Consider the following 18,846-nt stretch of genomic DNA (forward strand, 5'->3'; position numbering starts at 1 on the left):
TCCACCTTCTGACGTTCAAGAAGCATATATTCAAAAGTCATCAATGTGCAGTTCAGGTGATAAAATGGATGTTGTTTTTAGACTTCTGGGTTTTACATTATTTTACAAGGAAACACATGAGTTAGGGCCACTGAGCATAAAAGTAGACTGCCATCACTAAACTCAAATTTTAGACAATGAGGGAATGCATGAAAAATCCATAAATTTTTCAGCTTTGAGATGTAAAGAAATAACAGCATATGAAGACATGAATGAGCACTGCATTGCTGAACTGTGATATCTGCCCCATCTTTCAAGAACGTGTCCCAATGAAAGTAGACTCAATCCCAAACTCTAGGTACTTGTGGGGTGGAGGGGTCCCAGATGGATCCATATTCCCGTCTTAAATTAGCACATTTCTTTGGAAGCAAAATAACTTTTTCTTTTTATTTAGAGTACCCAATTCATTTTTTCCAATTGAGGGGCAATTTAGCGTGGCCAATCTACCTACCCTGCATATCTTTTGGGTTGTAGGGGCAAAACCCATGCAAACACAGGGAGAATGTGCAAAATCCACACGGACAGTGACCCAGAGCCGGGATCGAACCTGGGACCATGGCGCTGTGAGGCAGCAGTGATAACCACTGTGCCACCCTGGAAGCAAAATAACTTGATAGAAGCAAAGAAAAAAAAATATTAAAAATAACATTGCGGTAGATCACAGATTTTACAGTCCAGCTTTATGCTGGAGCATTGCAGCTGCCTAATGGCCGAAGATCATTTTGTCATTGCAGCAAGAGGCGAATGACAACTGGCCTTCTCAGAATCCAAGACAAATAAATGTCAATTTTGTTTTAGTCCTTGTGGCCTGATGAAGGGACATCCACACAATGTCGGTTCACCGATTAGTCTAGCTGGTGATGCAGGCATCCACTGCATCGACGTGCTATTTCTGTTCTAGTCTCCATGTCAACGTGAATGATCCACCTGCAGCTGCAAAGTGGGCTGGCTGAGCGAGAATAGTTTGCACACTAGAGCAGGATCTTGGGCTTCAAAGGCTAATCACACTTCACAAGCTCTGAAACCGTAACCCAACGGTAATCTCCAATAATTCATCCCGGCTAACGACGTCATGCGTGTGCCCAGGACGAATATCCTGACCCTAACCTTGAACCATGGTTCCACCTCATATTTCATTCTGGTTTGGGACAGGTCTGAGGCATTGTTCATTATTTTAATTTTTTTCCAATTAAGAGGCAATTTAACGAGAAGGTGGTGCAACGCAACTGCAGAGATCACAAGAGGAGCGAAGCAGCCTGGTGTTAATTAGGAAATGGGGATGGGGGGAACCAAACTTCAGACTGGAGCTGGGAAAGGTTTGAACGGTGACCCATTATTCAGACACAGCTGAAAAATCTAACCCGCCCAAGACAATGCGCCGATTTCACCGTTCGGAGGCTCGGGGTGAAGAATCATTCTGATTTTAAAATGCGATTTTTTTTCTTGGCAGTGGGGGAAGGAAATCGTTACCTTAATTAATCTATAAAAGCAAATTACTGCGGATGCTGGAATCTGAAACCAAAGAGAAAATGCTGGAAAATCTCAGCAGGTCTGGCAGCATCTACAGGGAGAGAAAAGAGCTAACGTTTCGAGTCCAGATGACCCTTTGTCAAAGCGTTAATTAATTTTTTTTAAAAACTGCAGGATGAGGGCGCAGCCGCAGCCCTTGGAGATGAGGAGGAAGAAGAAGGCGTTCAATCGACGCTAACCTAGAAACGTCGAAGATCTTTCCAGATTGTTCCACCCGAGCCGCTGAAAGGGCCGCCTCCCGAGCCGAGGACGAGGCGGGGCGACGCGGCGGGGACTGGGCGGGGTGACGCGGTGAGAGAGGGCGGGGCAACGCGGCGGCTCCTCCCGATTGGTCGCCCGGGCGCCTGTGGGCGGGCGGCAGCGTGACGCAGCGCGAGAGGACGCGCCCGCGATTGGCCGGAAGCTTCCAGCTCCTTCCAGAAGCTTCTGCGGTGATTGGCAAAAGCGATCGGAGCCGCAGTGCGAGTCGGCGGAGCAGCGGCTGGAAGCGATCTTCTTCCTCATCTCTTTTTTTCTCCTCCCACTTCTGTCATTTAAAGAGCCCGTCGTAGGTTATCATCGTCCTTACATTGCCACCCTGATTTCGTAAGATAGAAAAGTAAGTGCTGTTTTATTGATATATAAATATATGAGCACTGTGCGGCTGTCATGCAGTTTTTCTTTCCGCCCCATTGAATGAAGCGTCCCTTTGTCCTCCTGCGCTTCATCATCGGGGAGAACGGATTTATCTCGCCGGCGAGGATTTAAATAATTCCATCCGCTGCGGGCGTGTGAAGGTGAGAGGAGGTGACTTTCCTGTCGAGAAATCCTTACCTCGGACACCTTTTTTTTTATTCTCCATCCCTCAGACAGACAAAAATGTCGTCGACTCCTCACTAGGATGCTCCCCACCCCACACTGCAAGTATTAAATTCGCCTTGAGCTGGTTTTAATCACGCAGCAAATGGATGTTAATTCTCTAGGTTTAAGCTTGTGGGTGTAATTGGTCCCGTTAGTTCATCGACCTTGTCTAAGAAGCTTCAATCAGTTGGGATTAAAAGAAACTGCAACGCCCTCCATCATTGTCATTTTGACTCATTCATTTGTTGGGTTGGGTGAGTCTTGTTCCCAGATGCCACTCTTTCTCTCTTTCCCCCCCCCCCCCCCCAGTTTGGTGCGGCAAATTGTAGAACATCTTTTAATGCGAACTTAAATCATCAGCAGGAGTATGTCATGTCTTGAGGATGGGAAATAGTTCAATTCGCAATTCAGTGTATCTGAAGAGTTAATATCTTGAAGAGATGGCAGCAATTGATGCCTTTAACAAAGCTTGGGATGATAGCGTGGCTCTGAAGAATTATTATCTGAAGTGTCACTAAACTTTGGACCATGTTGTTTTCTCTGGTCCATCCCAGGACAATAGAAAATGCTGATCAGCTGCATGCACTAATGTGCCTTGTGTTTAGGTCATTTATATTTCTCACCACCAAATTTCTGCAGTGCATGAAGGAGGCCATTCGGCCTGTCGAGTCTGCACTGACCCTCTGAAAGAGCAGCGCTCCCCCACCCTATCCCAGTAACCCCACCTAACCTTTTTAGACACTTGGGGGACAACTTGGCATGGCCAGTCTACCTACCAAGCAAACCTTTGGACGGTGGGAGGAAACTGGAGCACCCGGCGGAAACCCACGCAGGCATTGGGAGAACATGCAAACTCCACGTAGACACTCGCCCAAGGCTGGAATTGAACCCAGGTCCCTGGTGCTGCCCTGGTGGACGATTTTGTCACTTATAAAACAGAGGTCCACAATGAAAAGGAGAAGCACTTTATTTCAGTTTGGAACCAGGTAACCCAGAGGCAAGGAGCATTCCACAGAAACAGCCAGGACAGCAGATTTGATGAGAAATCTGCAGAAATTGTTTACAGTGGCAACTAGTGTGGTGTGTCTGACCAACACATTTTTGCCTATTAATTTACGTCAACTGTACTTTAAACATTAGTGGGGTAAGAGAGTAATGTATTATAGTTGATCTTGTTCAATAAATGACAGCAGGGCAGCACTGGTTAGCACTGCTGCCTCATAACACCGAGGAGCTGAGTTCGACCCTGGCCCAGGTCACTGTCCATGTAGAGATTGCACATTCACCCTGTGTCTGTATGGGTCTCACCCCCACGACCCAAATATGTGTGGATTGGCCACTAAATTGCCCCTTAATTGGAAAAACATTTTTCGGCAGTCCTGACTGTTCATCAAGCCTCTAAACAAAATTAGGATTAATCAAGCCAGGTTCTGTCCTGGTATGACTTATCCAGTAGTAACATCAGCTGGAGTCATAACCATTGTCTGCAGTGATGTTCAGCTATTACATGTACATTTAAGCATCGCCATTCAATAATCATAGATGTACTTTAAGAATTCAGTCTCCTCTAAGCCTTTCACACTCTTGACTATCCCCATTAATATTGGGGAAGTTGAAATCCCTGACTATTACCCTATTGTTTTTACACTTCTGAGATTTGATACGTTTTTAAAAATGTGTTCATGGGACGTGAGTGTCGCAGGCTATGCCAGCATTTATTGCCCATCATTAATTGCCCTCAAGGGGGCAGTTGAGAGTCAACCACACTGTTGTGGGTCTGGAGTCACATGAAGGCCAGACCAGGTAAGGATGGCAGATTTCCTTCCCTAAAGGACATTAGTGAACCAGATAGTTTTTTACAGCAATCTACAATTGTTTCATGGTCACCACTAGGCTTTTAATTCCAGATTTTTATTGAATTCAAATTTTTTGAAGTGCTAAAGGTTTTGGCCAAGGGTGGTAATAATCGCTTATTGTCACAAGTAGGTTTCAATGAAGTTGCTGTGAAAAGCCCCTAGTCGCCACATTCTGGGGTCTGTTCGGGGAGGCCGGTACGGGAATTGAACCCGCGCTGCTGGCATTGTTCTGCATTATAAGCCAGTTGTTTAGCCCACTGTGCTAAACGAGCCCAGTCATGGTATCATGACTGGTACAATGGGCCTGTTCCTGTGCTGTATTCTTTGTTTAAAGTCCTATTCAGCCACTATCTCATTGAATGGTAGTGTTGAAGATCCTCCTACTGTTGAATACACACTTGTTCTGCTTTGTTTTGCCATTTAATCAACAAATAAAAAAAGAAAAACCAGTGACATTTCTGTTGCTCGTCTCTTTAAAATGCAATTTCGACATCTGGATTGCCCACCAGAGGTGTTTTTGCTAATGTATTGAACAATGGAGATCATTGTTGGTTTGCTCCTGTAAATTCCTATTGGCTGGGCAATGTCTGGAGGAGGATCCTGACTGCTGACATGAATATATCTTGAGACTTAATTTTATTTTTGTTATACTGAGCAGTTATTTGGCATACCATTGTTAAATTTTAACACATTGCTACTTGATTGGAAATTAATATGACCTTGTAAACCACACTTACAACCTGTTTAATGAATAGAATTTCAATCCTGTAGAAAGAGACCATTGTGGCCATGCTGGTTCTCTGAAGCAATTCACCTAGCATCACTCTTTCACCTTCTTCCTCTTCAGATGATCTAATTGCCTCTGTGAATGCAAGATTGAATCTGCCTTCACTCCTTGAAGCTGCCTTCACGACAGTCTTAAGGCAGTGCATTCCAGATACTAATCACATGCTGTTTGGAAAAGATTCTCCTGTTGCCATTATTACTTTTGCAAATTATCTTGTAGCTGTGCCGATGATCCTTCCACTAATGGGAACAGTTTTCCCTACTATTCTGTCCAGACCCTCATGATTTTTGAATAAGCTGAAAAATGAAAACTGCATTTGATACTGCAAATAACTATTTTTCACACTTGTTTTTCTTTCATTGCAGGCAAAATGTCTAAGGGACCAGCTGTTGGTATTGATCTTGGGACAACTTACTCCTGTGTAGGTGTCTTCCAGCATGGAAAGGTTGAAATTATTGCCAATGACCAAGGCAACCGAACCACTCCAAGCTATGTTGCCTTCACAGATTCAGAAAGGCTCATTGGTGATGCAGCCAAGAACCAGGTGGCAATGAACCCAACCAACACTGTCTTTGGTGAGTTAAGTTAAGTTTGGTGTTGTGCAGATAAAGTTAAAATACCATCGCTGAATCCCCCATAGTCACCATCCTGGAGGTTACCATTGATCAGAAACTGAACTGGACTAGCCACATTAATACTGTGGCTACCAGGGCAGGTCAAAGGCTAGGAATCCTACAGCGAGTAACTCACCTCTTAAAGTTTGTGTGCACTTAAGTCCTTGTAACATAAGGAATTTTCACCTTCTCCCTGTGTCTGCATGGGTTTCCTCTAGGTGCACTGGTTTCCTCCCAGTCCAAAGATGGGGCTGGTTTAGCACACTCGGCTAAATCGCTGGCTTTTAAAGCAGACCAAGGCAGCAGCACGGTTCGATTCCCGCACCAGCCTCTCCGAACAGGCACCTGAATGTGGCGACTAGGGGCTTTTCACAGTAACTTCATTGAAGCCTACTTGTGACAATAAGCAATTTTCAGATGCACTGGTTTCCTCCCAGTCCAAAGATGTGCAGGAGTGGAGTTATGGGAATAGTGGACCTCCGCAGGCTGCTCTTTCAGAGTCGGTGCAGACTTGATAGGCTGAATTGTCTCCTTCTGCACTGTAGGGATTCGATGGTGAATTTACACAGGCGTGCTAACAAAACTATTATAGCTTACTGGGTAAACATTGTGGTATTTGAACCATGCCGCTTTGGGTCATTCCACCCATCTTTCAATTCCTTAATTGAGATAATTTGATTCACTGCAGCTAGTGCAGAATCACTGCAATTGATGTCAGTGTCTCGGGTTGGGAGTCTGAGAACTTTCTTGCATTTGGGTGAGATTGAGGACCGAGAATAGAAATCAGCTACCCCATGTCACACAATAATTAATTTGCTGGTATGAACCACTGTCAAAGTTCACATTGGGGAAAAATTTATTGTATTTAATAGAACTGTACTCTAGTACACATTTGTCTTGTGGCAGATGAGATTATTTTTCTGTTGCTTGTCTTCAATATTCTAAAATTTTGTAGATGCCAAGCGCCTCATTGGACGCAGATTTGAAGACACTGTAGTTCAGGCTGATTTGAAGCACTGGCCTTTCGATGTAGTAAATGATGGAGGTCGTCCCAAGGTTAAGGTGGAATACAAAGGAGAAAACAAGTGTTTTTACCCTGAAGAAATTTCTTCAATGGTGCTCACAAAAATGAAGGAAATTGCAGAAGCTTACCTTGGAAAGGTGTGTCACATAATTGCTTGTGATAAGCCCTTATTATTTTAAACATTTTTAGTTGGCCTTTGCTTTCTATATCTGCTTAATTTTGAATTTAAATTTTTATTTTTCTATTTCATGTGGTTAAACTGTGGACCGATGACCCGGAATAGATTTAAGCAGTTTGTGAACTTAACACGATGTGTGAATTTGAAAATGTGGATTGAATTGAATCTCATGAGTGTAATACATATTGTTATGTCACCCTGGGCAAGTGTGTGGTCAATCCCAGCCCCACCTGCTCTGGAGTCTCAACACCAGTGAATTGACCAAAGAATTTTGTAAAAATTCCAGGTGTTTGGCCCTTGGCTGCCCATAGTCATTGGGTTTATAAGCTGAAACACAATTACTGTTTATTTATAACAATAATAATATATACAGTAAATACAACTGGATAACAAGCTAACCTACTACCCCCCTTTACTGTCCCACCACTTACCCACAAACACTTGGGGGGGGGGGGGGGGTGGAAGGGGTGAAAATAATAAGGATGAAGGTCAAAAGAGTCTTTGCTTCCATTGGTGGTTCATCAGCATGTTTGCTGATTAAGTCCTTGGTTTGTCGCCTAAAATGATCATCTCTAGTTTAGAAATATATTACTCACCGCTTTGCCTGAAGAGGCACTTTTGCTTCACATCAAACTCTCCTTTCAGTTTGTGGTTGTGATTTATTTCCAGGCCTCTGCCTTTCCTGGAGAGAATTGGTCAGTTTACATTTGTCTGCTCTGCAGAGAATTGATTGGTTCTGGACTCTGCTGGCACAGCCTGTAATGGTTCTTCTGTACATAGATTCATCCAGGTTACCTGCTAGTTCAGAAAACAGACTGGAAAGACTGAGGTGAGAGGACAGGAGTCCTTTCTCTTAAGAGGTCAGGAGTCAAACTGAAACTAACAACTTAACCTTTGAAGCTCTGAAACATTCCAAACGATCAGATCCAATCACTGCCTGTTACACAGCAGAGCATAGCCTTTTAGGGCCAATCCATTGATCACCGGGCAAATGAATCAAACTGAGTCGTCACTGGTGCCAGTCTGTCTGCAATCACCAATTTAGATCAGCACAGCCTTCTGGATCCTTTGAATGAAAGACACAGACTGCCTGAAAGACACATCTCCAAAAATAATCTACAGATCAAAAATAAGGAATAAATAGGAAGGACAATAACAATATATAGTTTTTAATCTAGTTCACTAGAGGCATACTTTTGTCAGTACTGCACAATATGGTACATCAGCCAGTGTTGTTGACTTTGGGTTTTCGCTAATGCCATTGCTATCTTGTGATTAAAGCATGGTTTTATGGTCAAGGTAGAAATTGTTACAATTTCCACAGACTGCTAATTTTAGCATCCAGGGACACACAAATTGAATTCCTAACCAGGTCCTGCATCTCTGTCCTAGGACATCACTGCAGCAGTTCCTCGGGGTTTGCGGCCCAACTATCTTCAGTTGCTTCATCAGTAACCTTCCCTACATCAGGTTGGATTTGGGCATGTTTGCTGGTTGTGCGTCCATGTTAAGCACCATTTGCAACTTGTACTGAAGCAGTCTGTGCCCATATGCAGCATGACCTACACCGGCTTGGGCTGATGTGTGGCACAAATGTTGTCAATGGCCATAGGCCATTTTCCCCTTTTGAGGGAGAGAGTTGATGCTGATTTAACCTGAGGATTGCCCCACCTTGGGCGTGGGGCAAGGTTGAGAAGGTGGAGCCTTCATGAATAACCTCAGCTGGAGTTGAACCCGTGCCACCTTTTTAGTACTCAATTATTTTTTTCCCCAATTTAGTGTGGCCAATCCACCTTTGTACATCTTTGAGTTTGTGGGGGTGAGACGTATGGAGTCACGGGGAGAATGTGCAAACTTTACACGGACAGTGACCCGGGGCTGGGGTCAAACCTGTGTCCTTGGCACCATGAGGCAGTGGTGCTAACCACTATGCTGCCCACAGAACCCCTGCTGCTGACGCCTCTCCATCACAAACACTCCTGTCCCGTGAAAGAATACAAAGTGTCTATCCTAGTTAAGTGTTCAATGGAATATTTAACCGGTAAGGCATCCTCTGAAAGGAAGGTTGTCTAACTTGTTAATACAGACATTTTGTCATGCAGTAATCCAGTACTTTGGCAGTAGGGAAATGTAGCCAGCAGGTTGGGCATGACTGGAATTAGAGGGCATGAACAGTGATTCAAGAGGGCTGAGTTCAGAAGGCAGTTGGTTTAATGGAAGAGAGGTTTAATGGAAGAGAGATAATGTAGAATTTGGATCCAAAAATCATTTTAATGAGTGCATGTATAAACCAGCTGCCTTATGCATACTAATTTGGGTCCAAAAGTAATTTTAATGATTGCACTTATAAACCAGCTGACTATGTTGGGCTAATACTTAAAAATAATGTTAAACTTAAATATTCTCTACCTTGTAGACTATTACAAATGCTGTTGTCACAGTACCTGCTTACTTCAATGATTCGCAACGCCAAGCAACTAAGGATGCTGGAACTATTTCTGGTCTTAATGTCCTTCGTATTATAAATGAACCAACAGCTGCTGCCATTGCTTATGGCTTGGATAAAAAGGTATGATTTATGACTTCAAATTAGAAATGTAAATACAATTTTACATAATGCTTAATGACAGGTTTTCAGGAATCCTCCTTTTGAATGTTGTAGCTAATAAGTCAATCACTTTTTTTTTAAACATAGCTTGTGTGTGAGTCACAGTTTAGTTGGTAGTACACCACTCTAATCAGAAGCTGTTCACACAGGACTAGATAAAAATCAAGACTTATCGTTCTTGTGCAGGACTGTGGAAGTGCTACACTGTCGGAGATGTCATCTTTCAGGTGAAATGCAAGTCTTGAGGGTCAGTCTGCCTTCATAGGTGGATGTGAAAAATTCCACGGCACAATTGCAAGGAAGAGTGGAGGAACCTTGTGTTTTGGCCAATATTTAGTTATCCTTCAAACAACATCAGATATTTTAAAATGTGATCATTATCACATTGCTGTTTGTGGGAGCTTGCTGTGTGCAAATTAGCTGCTGCATTTCCTCCTTAACAGCCGAGACTACACTTCAAATGACTTAATTGGTTATAAAGAGCTTTTGAGACATTTGGTAGCTGTAAAAGGTGCCATTTTCTTTCTCCTAATTTATGTTGTTTCACGTTGGGTATCCAACCAGAGGTTGACACATTAAGATTCCAGGGAATAGCCAAGTTTACAAGAAACCTTCTATAGACCGGTTTAAACCACTTATTAGCTGACTGGTGACTGCATTTATACTACAGGAGGGCATAATCTACATTACCCACTCCCAATGGGGGAATGCTGCAGTATTGGAATTGTGATCCTTCAGACAAGCCAAAGCCAACAACTTTTTTTATTTTCAAAAAATATAGATCAGGGCTGAGGTAGCTGAAAGATATGTTTTATCGTGAAGAGTGATGCTCTAATTGGCCAAATCAGACTGAAATGGATGGGAGGGAATACAAGACCGGGGAGAAGTATAGGGTGGGACCTGGTGAAAGTTTGAGGGTTAAGAAGCCGGTGTTGGTTGAGGACTTGAATAAAAGATGTCTGAGACTTGGTTATACAAGGCACTGTATTTCCAAGTAATTAATTGGATATTTCAGATAAAGTGCCATTGAAACACATTGTGTTTTTGCAGGTTGGTGCTGAAAGAAATGTACTGATTTTTGACCTGGGTGGTGGCACCTTTGATGTCTCCATCTTGACCATTGAGGATGGTATATTTGAAGTCAAGTCTACTGCTGGTGACACCCATCTTGGTGGTGAGGACTTTGACAGCCGCATGGTCAACCATTTTATTGCTGAATTCAAACGGAAATACAAGAAAGACATTACTGACAACAAGAGAGCTGTTCGCCGTCTCCGCACCGCATGTGAACGTGCTAAGCGTACCCTGTCATCGAGTACGCAAGCGAGCATTGAAATCGACTCTCTGTACGAGGGTGTTGATTTCTACACCTCCATCACCAGGGCACGATTTGAAGAGCTCAATGCTGACCTCTTCCGAGGCACGCTGGATCCTGTTGAGAAGTCCTTGCGAGATGCGAAACTTGATAAGGCACAAATCCATGACATTGTATTAGTTGGTGGATCCACCCGCATTCCCAAAATCCAGAAGTTGCTGCAAGATTTCTTCAATGGCAAAGAGCTGAACAAGAGCATCAACCCTGATGAGGCTGTTGCATATGGTGCAGGTAACCAAACTTTATTTTTGCAGAAAGCAAAATCTCGTACTACAGTTTAAATAGGACTGTTTCAAAATGTTGACTGTGTCAAAATGTTGCAATTTAGTATGAGTGGAAAATGTAGGATCATGCATTAGTCACTTGCAGCAATAACAGGTTCAGGAACTATTCATGCTTTTTCCATTATTTTGATGCTTGTATCAATAGACAGTTGCAGTAGTATGTATGCATCTCCCTTTTGGCTCATAATTTGATGTTTTTTTAAATTTCCAATCATGAAACAAATGTTCTTGTCTTGAAGCATCTATTAATTTGGTAATGTAATATGATGTATTTTCAGCTGTGCAGGCTGCTATCTTGGCTGGTGACAAGTCAGAGAATGTACAGGATTTGCTATTATTGGATGTTACTCCACTGTCCCTGGGTATTGAGACAGCTGGTGGTGTAATGACTGTCCTAATCAAACGTAATACTACCATTCCAACAAAGCAAACACAGACCTTCACTACCTACTCTGACAATCAGCCTGGTGTGCTCATCCAGGTGAGAACTTACTTTGCTTGCCTTTAAGGTCATGTGACTATCTTTTGTCTAATATATTTGGGTGTATAAATGTGCAAGAAATGCTTTCACTGTACTTTGAATATAGAAAAGATGCATTAGTAAGATGAGGGGAAAAGATGAACATTTCAGGGGAAAATGGAGAAGAGTGACCAAGCTTAGTTGACAAGGTGGTTGGTGAAGCAGAAGAAATTGGGGACTGTGTGGGACTGTGAATGGAGGTGGTTGGGATGGATAAATGCACAAGAGAACAGTGTCTGGACGATGTGGGTGAGGAAATGGGATATTTCTGGGTTACAGGTAGTTGCAGAAAAATGAGGAGAGCCCAAGGAGGGATGAGAATTTTATATTTGAGGCATTTGGATGAAATAACCTTGCTCACTTAGAACAATTTGCACTTCAGAACAAACTTTTTCCAAGGTGTATCGGTGTTTTCGAGATGTACTACAGAGAAAGCAGAACTGGATATAAGCAGCAAAATATGGATGTGATGGTGACAAAGACCTGATATGACAAATATGTTGTTTTATTAGCAGGTGGTAGAGCCAGTTGATTCAACAAAGATGGAGATGGGCTTTTCTTTGGCCAAAGTGAAGATATGGGTCAGAGGCCGAGCTCAGTTCACCTTGAAATTGAATGACAGCCAAGGATGTGCAAAGATTTAATAATAGTCACAGTCCAGGAAGTTTGACATTACAAAGAACAATACAGCACAGGAACAGGCCCTTCGGCCCTCCAAGCTGTACTGGTCATGATGCCAACCTTTGCCAAAAACCCTCAGCACTTCCTTGTGCCGTATCCCTCTATACCCATCCTATCCATGTGTTTGTCAAGATGCCTTTTGAATGTCGTTAATGTATCTGCTTCCACAACCTCCCCTGGCAACATGTTCCAGGCACTCACTTCCCTCTGCGTTTTTTTTTAAAACCTGCCTCGCACATCTCCTAAATTTGCCCCACGGACCTTAAAACGTATGCCCCTTGGTGGCTGACCCCTCCACCCTGGTAAAGAGTGCCTGCCCATCCACTCTCTCCATGCCCCTCAATCCTGTCGACCTCGATCAGGTCACCCCTCAGCCTCTGTCATTCTAATGAAAACAATCCAAGTCTATTTAGCCTCTCCACATGGCTAACACTCTCCAGACCAGGCAACATCCTGGTGAACATCCTTTGCACCCTCTCCAAAGCCTCCACATCCTTCTGGTAGTGTGGTGACCAGAATTGTGCGCAGTATTCCAAGTGTGGCTGTACCAAGGTTCTGTACAACTGGAGCATGACTTGCCAGTTTTTATACTCTATGCCCCATCCAATGAAGGCAAGCATTTTGTATGCTTTCTTGACAATACAAACAGTTGCTGTTGGTATGGTAACACTGCAACTGACCAGAGTTTCCTTGTCTAATAATCACAGCTTTCACTTCCAGGAGAGATTACTGACAATGGAGTGTGCAGTCTGGTTACTCCAGAGCCAAATTTAACATTTCTGATGCAGTACAGACTAAGTGAACCTCAGTTTCTGAGAACCTGAGCATGGCTTACCTAGATGTCCGGTGCCTTAGAGTGGGCCACTGGGAGAAGCTAACTCCTGTTCTGGAACACCTTTTTCAGGAATATTCCAACATTGACAAACAACTGTGGACTAGTTTTCAACTTTCTCCCTTGTGAAGCATAAACAGTAACTTTTGACTGAGCCAAGCAACAATTGTACACCTTGTTATTAACTGTTAAAAGGTATAAATATTCCTTTAGTTTTATGTACAAGCAGGATCCGGAGATTGATAAAGTATGCGTGTCTATAATGTATTTAACTTTAAGGCAACCGTCTCATTTCATTTTAGGTGTACGAGGGTGAAAGAGCCATGACTAAGGATAACAACTTGCTGGGCAAGTTTGAACTGACTGGAATTCCACCTGCTCCACGGGGTGTGCCTCAAATTGAGGTGACATTTGATATTGATGCCAATGGTATTTTGAATGTGTCTGCAGTGGATAAGAGCACTGGAAAGGAAAACAAGATCACCATCACAAATGACAAAGGTGAATCACTTATCTAGATGGTGAACTTTTAGCTCACACCCACATTGTGATGAAATTAATGGAATGATTCACTGAACACTTTTGCATTGAACTACAAGAGCTTTGCTCATTATATTTTAGTTTTTTTGATGTGAATTGGCTTTGGTTGATCATTGAACTGATATATTGTAGCTAAAAATGTAATCAGCCTGATATAACATAGAAATTTAGCCTATGCTACTCTGAGGATCACTGATAAAAGGCCACTGCTTTATTACTTTCCCAAGTTCCACAGTTCTTTCTGGAAACTTGAAGCCCTGCAGAATTTTAAATTTGTTACGCTGTTTGTATTGAGATTACATAAACTGATTTATTTTATAACTAGTGACATAAATAGCATTTGAATTATATAAACAGGTCGCTTGAGCAAAGAAGACATTGAGCGTATGGTCCAGGAAGCTGAAAAGTACAAATCAGAGGATGATCAACAGCGTGACAAAGTTTCATCAAAGAACTCTCTTGAGTCCTATGCTTTCAACATGAAGGCTACGATTGAGGATGAAAAGCTAAAGGGCAAAATAAGTGATGATGACAAGCAAAAGGTTTTGGACAAATGTAACGAAGTTATCAGCTGGCTCGATAAGAACCAGGTAAATTGTAATTAATTAAGGTTATTCTGTTACCAGATTATTGTAATCACAACATTAATTATTATAGCACAGAGGGCCATTTGTCCTATCTAGTCTGCTGGTTCTACTGGAGCAATCCAGCCAGTCCTATTTCAATGCTGTCCATGTAGCCCTACAGGTTTATTTCCCTCCAGTATCCATCCAATTTATTTTTAAAATCACTCAACATAGTCTTCTACTCCCACCTCTCCCTCATAGTGATTTCCAGGACATTATTACTAGCTGTAATTATGTACTAAACTTCTCTCAACCTTTAAATCTGTGACCCTCCTTGCACAAGGGCCAGCCCAGAAATCAATTGCACCATTCAGTGTGGCACAGACCCATAAACATCAAGAGGGTCTTGGTTCTTTGTCTATCATATCTCCTGACCGCCTATAGTTACTAGGAATGCTCTCCCATACTTTGGTTAAATATGGGTGTAACATTTGGCACTCCAATGCTCTGGCACCTCCCCTGTATCTAGAGTAGACTTGTCACTATCTCACCCTCCATAACTATGCTTAATATAAAACAAGAAAATATTTGATTGTGATGACTTTCTTATTGGCTGCCCCATAGTAATTTTGTTGTTTTCTGACATGCTAAGTGTTGACAATGATTGGGAAGAAGTACCTATGCATCTTTGCTTGAAGTGCATGCATCTGGCCTTACCACCCCTGTCCCCCACAAGTATGAGATCATTCAACTGAAGCGCTAATTTACATATGGGCTCAAACTTGGAACAGTCTCAATGTTTGTGTTGTGCCATTGACTTGTAGGCTAGTTAGGAAAATGGCATTGTCTCAAAGAAGTGACTAATAAGAAATGCAACTTCAGTAATTGCATAAAGAGCAAAGTGATTTGGGTATCTAGGTACTTTTTAGAAGTTGCTGCACTTGTACAAAATACTCAAACTAATAGTGTTGGCTTTTATTAAAGAGTCACATGTAGACAAGGTAAGGATGGCAGATTTCCTTCCCTGAAGGACATTAGTGAACCAGATGGGTTTTACAGCAATCAACATGGTTTCATGGTCATCACTAGACTTTAATTCCAGATTGTATTGAATTTTAATTTCAACATCTGCCATGCTGTTTGGAATCCAGGTGCCCAGATCTTGCCTTGGGTCACTGGACTACTAGTCTAGTGACAATACTGCTATGCCGCCACCTCCAACTCCAGTACTAGCTGCATAAATTTGACTTTTATTTCCTTGTGTGTGTTTGAAATTGAAGTGATTAAGTTGATAAGACAAGATTATAGATAGAGAAACTATCACTGGGAGAATTCTGAATAAGAATATAATTGCATGTAAGCCATTTAGGGGAGTTCAATTTAGAATTGTTGTTTGGTGGGGTGATCGCAACATGGGGGAAGGTCAGGTTAGTGGAGTTTAGGTACATATCTGCCTTGAACTGATCTGTTGCAGCAAACTGAGTTGAATAACCTATTCTTCGGAGAACAGATGGTAAGCTGTGTGACCTGCAGCAATTTGTAACCTGGTTTTCTTTCCAAAAAGGCATCGAATAAAGAGTTTTGACTTCTGCTTAGTTCATGGGAAAAAGGAAGAAATTAGTATTTTAATGAGGCAAGGACCTGAGGCACAAAAGTCACACTTTCTTGTTAGAAAGACAAACATTTATTTACGTTGTCTGGAGATTCTTTCATTCTGGAGTCGCAAGTTTGACAGATCCTTTAAGGAAGTCTGATAAAATTACAGTTCAAATGTAATTGGTAGATAAAACACTTGTTAATATCTATACCTATGGTAGTAACCTGATTGCCAAATGCTTTTTTTTTAGACTGCAGAAAAGGATGAATATGAACATCAGCTGAAGGAAATAGAGAAGATCTGCAATCCAGTTATTAGCAAATTGTATCAGGGTGCTGGTGGGATGCCTGGTGGGATGCCAGAAGGCTTTCCTGGTACTGGAGCTGCTCCTGGAGGAGGATCTTCTGGACCAACTATTGAAGAAGTTGACTAAAAACATTAATGTACAGTAAGAATCAGTGAGAATAGGAAACTGAATGTTTGTGTACTGTGATTTAAGGATAATCCAAACTGTACTATTGCCCTGTAATTAAATATGGTGTAAAAGTTAATGAAACTGAAAAGCATCTTGTTAATTTAAATTCTAGTTGAAAAATTCTCATCTTCTAATAAAAGAGCAATACATATATCAAAAGTTGTTTTCCTTCACTCCTAGCCTTGATGACCAAGTACTCCGACTTTTAATTACCTGCATTGTTTCCTTGCAATGTCTGCAAAGATGACCATTCCTAACCCAGGTTGCCCCTCTTGCACCCAAATCCATGTCAATGTCTTCCCACTTCCCTTGTGCTCAAGCTTGTTCCATTAACCAACATTGCTTAAAAAGAAAAATCTGATCATTATCACATTACCCTAGGAGTACAGATTTTTTTTTTAACTAAATATTTAATTGGTTGTAAATCGCTTTGGGCCGTCCTGAGATTGGAAAACTTACTTTGAATGCAAGTTATATCCTGCTGTTTCCACTAAATTGCCATGCCAACATTGGGCACTCTTCTGCACTGGCCATAGCCCTTTGTGCAGCAAATTGGCACAAAGTGGGGTTTTGCAGGAAACTCAGACTGCAGCTGTTGTGCACTCCAATCAAAGGCACACCATTGGATTGAAGACTGCCCCCTGATAAAATTCAGCGGAGGGCCCTCTGAAAGCTATTGCGTGTCTTGGTGATCACTGCATGCATTTGTGTCTTTCTAGGCTAGGAAACAGCCACTTCACCTTGTAAAGCCTTATGAAAAATAAATGCATTTCATGAGACCTATCCAAGCTTCCAAACTCTGGAACAAAGGTCTGTTTACCTCAATCTCATAGTACAGCCCTTTCATGCCAGGAATGAATCTAATGCACCTACAATGTCCCCGTCTTCCCCCTGCCTTCTCCTCTTCTCCCCGCCCCCCCCAAGGCAACTATAGCTTTCTTTGGGTAAGACCAAAACTGTATATGGTACTCCAGATTTTATCTTGCCAAAGCCCTTATTGCAGAAAAAATTGTTTGCTATAGCACTGCAACCCCCATTCCATAGATGCTAACATCATCTGCCGCCTTAATTTATTGCTTTTATCTACTGGGGAGGGGGGTGTGGGAGAGGAGGAAATGTTTCATTTAGTCATCATGATGGACTTGCTGATGTTGTCCTGCCTTAAAGTTTGGCTACAGTAGGCTTTTTTTGCAGCAAACACCCCCAAGCAAAAGGTCCCAATGAATCGCAACCCTTGAGTAGGACATAGAGCAAAAGTTCAAAAGTAGGTATGATGTTCGAAATTGTGAATGGTTTGATAACTTAAGGGGAAAATTTACTTCCAGCTGCAGAAGGGTCAGTAAACAGCAGACATATTTTAAGGTAATTGTATAAAAAGCTTCACACTGCTTTTTCTGATAAGTTGTTGAGATCTGGAATGCACTGAAAAGGTAGTGGAAGCCGGTTCAATAAATTTTCAAAACAATTTGATAAATACTTGAGGACAGATTTGCATGCCATGGGGAAGATTGGGAATGTGGGACTACTTGGGTAGATGTACTAAGTGGTCAATACAATACTAATGGCTTCCTTTTGTGCCATATTAGTATGTGGTGAACTACTAGGACTACAAGTATGAAAGAACTGTAATCCGCTTTCTTTATAAAATGAATGGTTATTAATTTTAGCTACCTTGCATATGGAATGTGGTGAACCTGGTCAACAGTGAATCATAATTATTTTGCGACATGTAGTTTTTCAGTGTGCTAACTTAGTCAGACTTGTATAAAATACCTTGTTTATGATCCTGGGTAATATTTGTCAAACTTCGATTAGTAGTTGTAACTGGATAACTAATCTAGATATTTCTGATAATTCAGACAATGCAAAAATTCAAATCTCACCATAACTGAAAATATTTGGAAAGAAATAACTGGTATTAGTAAAAGTGATTGAAGCTGCCAGATGGTCCTAAAAGCCCAACTTGTTCATTAATGTACTTTGGGGAAGAAAACATTCTTTCTTTACCTGGTGTGGGCTGTGATTCCAGTTCCACATCAATGTGGGCTACTCTTTCACTCTGAAGCAGTCTAGCTAGCTAGGTTCAAGAAAAAGACCCATATCTACCTGCTCAGGCTAACTAGGGGTGGGCAAGAAATGCCCGGCCTATCAGCAACGTATCCTAGAAAAGTTACATTTTTTTATAATGCCTTGAGCATAGTACTTCACAGGAACAGCATCAAACAAAATTTGACATCAAGCCATGGATAAGATAATATTAGGACAGGTACCTAAAGTTTGACCAAAGGTAGATATTAAGGAGCACCTAAAAGGAAAGAGAGCTAGAGTGGAGAAATTTATGGATGGAATTCCAGAACCCAGGGCTCTCGGGTAGCTGAAGGCATACCTACCAATGGTGGAGGGATGAGCAAAATTAAAGAAGCACAATTGCCTCAGGGCTGTAGAACTGGAAGAGTTTGCAGATGCAGGGAAGAGTGAAGCCATAACGGGACTTGAAAAC

At 42.0% G+C, this 18,846-nt stretch overlaps 1 protein-coding gene across 1 annotated transcript; it reads left to right on the plus strand.

Moving 5' to 3' along the window:
• Positions 1-1,990: 1,990 nt before the first annotated feature.
• Positions 1,991-16,505, plus strand: LOC140398214 (heat shock cognate 71 kDa protein). The gene is made up of 9 exons (XM_072486604.1): positions 1,991-2,167; positions 5,418-5,627; positions 6,622-6,827; positions 9,285-9,437; positions 10,527-11,082; positions 11,414-11,616; positions 13,471-13,669; positions 14,066-14,298; positions 16,122-16,505. The coding sequence occupies exons 2-9, from the start codon at positions 5,423-5,425 to the stop codon at positions 16,302-16,304; spliced, it is 1,938 nt and encodes a 645-aa protein (XP_072342705.1). The 5' UTR covers positions 1,991-2,167; positions 5,418-5,422; the 3' UTR covers positions 16,305-16,505.
• Positions 16,506-18,846: the final 2,341 nt, after the last annotated feature.

Source organism: Scyliorhinus torazame, chromosome 21, assembly GCF_047496885.1.
Source record: "Scyliorhinus torazame isolate Kashiwa2021f chromosome 21, sScyTor2.1, whole genome shotgun sequence".
Classification (NCBI taxonomy): Eukaryota; Metazoa; Chordata; class Chondrichthyes; order Carcharhiniformes; family Scyliorhinidae; genus Scyliorhinus; species Scyliorhinus torazame.